Below are 3,219 nucleotides of genomic sequence, written 5' to 3' on the forward strand. Positions count from 1 at the left end.
CTATCTATCTATCTATCTATCTATCTATCTATCTATCTATCTATCTCTATATATACATATGTATATACATATATATATAGAGAGAGATATTGGGCCTGACATGGGCTTTTGAAACCTCAAAGTCCATCCCCAGTGACACACTTCTGCCAGCAAGGCCATACCTCTTAATCCTTCTAATCTTTTCAAGTAATGCCACTCCCTGGTGATTAAGCATTCAAATATATGAGCCTATGGGAGATATTCTTAATCAAACCACCACAGCCTCACTTCCAAATAAATAAATGTGAAACAAGATCTAAATATTCACCTGGAGACTTGTCAAAATGCTTGGGCTCTAACCTCAGGATCCTAATTCCCATGTCCAGGTCAGGAACTGCAAGGTGCCCTTGTAGGGGCCAGTCAAAGTGAGCAGGTGCTGCTTAGGTGACTATTTCAAAGCCCAAGAAAACCTATGGGAAAGCATCAGGCCGTTGCTAGAAGGTATAGTGAAGGATGATGTCAGCTATCCTGTGACTTGACCTTGCTAGGCCCTAGCCTCAGAGCAGGCCTGAGGTGTGCCAACATTAGTTTTCTGTGTAGTTTTACAGAACAGCACATTGGTATTTATTTTGCTGGCCTGCGGTGGTAGACAGCACAGTTTACCAGAATATCCATCTTAACTGAGTGGGAGCGAGGGGCCTCTCTCACATTTCCACAGGCAGCTGACCGCATCCTTCCAACGAGCCTTTGCAATGAGATAGTGCTTCCTGACTCAGGCCAGCAATCATTTTCACAGTCTCAAGTTATTACAGTCCAAGGGGCAACCTTCTGCTTGCTCCGTCCTGGGAACCGCCCTTTTAAACCAGCAATGAATTAGCCTCACGTGAATAAATGATAAAGGTTCAGAAGGAATCTGTTAGTCAGCTTCACCCCACTGCGACAAAAGGCCTGAGTTAATCAATGTGAGAGGAGGAGAAGTTTACTCAGGCTTCTGTTTTCAGAAGTTTCAGTCTGTGATCCATTTAGCTCTATTGTTCTGAGGGTTCTTCTGAGCAGAGCATCATGTGGGGAGCTGACGGAGCAAGGCTGCTGGTGGCTTCTCAGCTAGGAGAGAACAGGGGTCCCAATTCCCCTTCAAGAGTATACTACACAATTACCTGGCTTCCTCTGACCAAGCCCAACCTAAGGGCTCCAGTATCTCCCAACACACTTGGAGGCTGGTGGCCAAACTTTAGCACTTGGCTTTGGGAAATATTAAAAAAAAAAAAAAAAAAAAATCCCAAGCCTTAATGGAGTGAGTCCCAGATCCAGCCTTTCTCATGCTAATCTGCTCTTAAATACCTAGCCACCCCAAATCTCTTAGTTAAAATAGATAGGCTGGATGAGTGGGCTAAATGCTGCTGTTTATAGGCATACTTTTTGGAAGGCCATATGCTGTTAAAGTGTCAGTTAAAGAGTTAGCTGAGTCAGGTGTAATGAGTACCCAGGAGTCCGAAGCAGGAGCATTCATTACCTAGGAGTTCAAGGACAGCTTGAGGAACATGGTGAGTTCCAGGCTAGCTAGGGCTACGAAATGAGATGCTATCTCAAAAAGGAGGGGGAGGGGTAGAACCCCCCTCTCCTCCTGTATGCCTTTTAATCCTGAATCTTCATTCTATGTGGCAGGTGTTTAAGAATGTTTATTATCAATACCAGATTTGATACATTTCCTAGCAGGATTTTAAATGTGTAGCTCAATCTGGCTGCTCTCTTCGAGTTGAGATTTTATTTAACTTTTAACTTCCCTGACACCCATGCAATATATACTATTGCCTGCAAATAGTATCTTAAAACAAAACAAAACAAAACAAAACAAAACAAAACAACACCTGAAATGCTTTCTCCTCTAACAAAAGTGTAAATATCATCATCTCCATAACTCAAGGAAGTCTGGAAGAAATAAAGGACATATACCAAATAGATCAGTCAGCTTGGTTTGGTAAATCTCTCTCCTTCCCAAATAAAACAAATGAAAAGCTAAGCCAATTGGGTTAATTGGTTAGCATGATGTGCACTTATTTTAAGAGAAAGAAGAATCAACAAAAATAAAGACCTACTCGTAGAGCTTTTGGAACTACTAGGAAAAATAATATTTATAATATACAGTAATCATAATAAAATTTTGGAGCAGAGTTTGGTTCAGAGCAAAAAAACTCATGTTACCACACCAACCTTTTTTCGTATATTACTGAACTTTACAGGCATGTAAAGCAATTAATTTTTGTCATGTCCATTGTTTTAGTGAAATAAGATGAACGCCTGCCAACAATACCAAGCTACTGTCCACAACCTTGACAAGAAAATTCCAGCATATCAACTACTCAAAAGAATAAGAAAGACTCCATTACACTTTGGAGATGTTAATACGCGTATGACATTACGTTAAATATACTGCTATGTGCTATACCGAATGTAACACTAGTAAATATTTTAAATATTCGTATTCATGTCCATTACAGATGATGAAAAATGACATTATCTGAAAACAACTGAATTGGGATGATGTTTGTTGACTTTTTTAGGTATAGTAAAGGATGCTCACTTAACTTTGATAGTTTTTCCAGCTTATGCTGGTCCTAATATCTAAAAATATTCTCACCTGTAACTTACATCTGTTTAAACATTGTGGAGCAGTAGATTTACATCATAACATCCCAGGTAAAATCGAAGTCAAACGATCTTTTAATGTTAGAACATTTCCCTGAACTAACATCTAACTGAACTTTATTTGCCTCCATTAGTTCCCATCTATAATTCATGGTAATTGTCCATTTATTATTCATGTTGCTACCTTTAGTAACAGTAAAAATATGAGTTGGTCTAGTTCAAAGGGAGAAAACATGTGAGTTCAGAGTGAAAAACCAATTCTACTCATTGATGTTATGTTTACCGGACACTTATAAATCCCATGACCTATTCCTTGGTTTAAGACATTTCCTATGACATCTTATGAAAGAGCACAATTTAACCGTGCTCAAGCTATGATTAAGTTATACTGACAACATTAATATGACCCTCGCAGAACATTTCACAAATTTTGTGTCATCACACCATTTACCCACAGGCAAATGGTCATACAGCACTGACTGATGAAAGGAAACTAAATGATAAGCTTCCAACCAGTCTCCCAGGAAGAGAGTCTCAGCAGGGTAACGCCAGAGAGGCTGCCATCTTTTTCCAGCTAACCCATAAGTACTTCAA

The 3,219-nt window shown here is 39.5% G+C and overlaps 1 protein-coding gene across 1 annotated transcript in view; it reads right to left on the reverse strand.

Annotated features, from left to right (window-relative positions):
* Mettl14 (methyltransferase 14, N6-adenosine-methyltransferase subunit) overlaps window positions 1-359 on the reverse strand; it is a 9,525-nt gene extending 9,166 nt beyond the window's left edge. Inside the window, exon 1 of the mRNA XM_055628066.1 lies at window positions 308-359. Coding sequence (XP_055484041.1) covers window positions 308-359 — 52 coding nt within the window. The remainder of the gene's footprint in view (window positions 1-307) is intronic.
* Between the last annotated feature and the right edge of the window lie 2,860 nt (window positions 360-3,219).

Source organism: Psammomys obesus, unplaced genomic scaffold, assembly GCF_907164565.1.
Source record: "Psammomys obesus unplaced genomic scaffold, mPsaObe1.curated_primary_1811, whole genome shotgun sequence".
Lineage (NCBI taxonomy): Eukaryota > Metazoa > Chordata > Mammalia > Rodentia > Muridae > Psammomys > Psammomys obesus.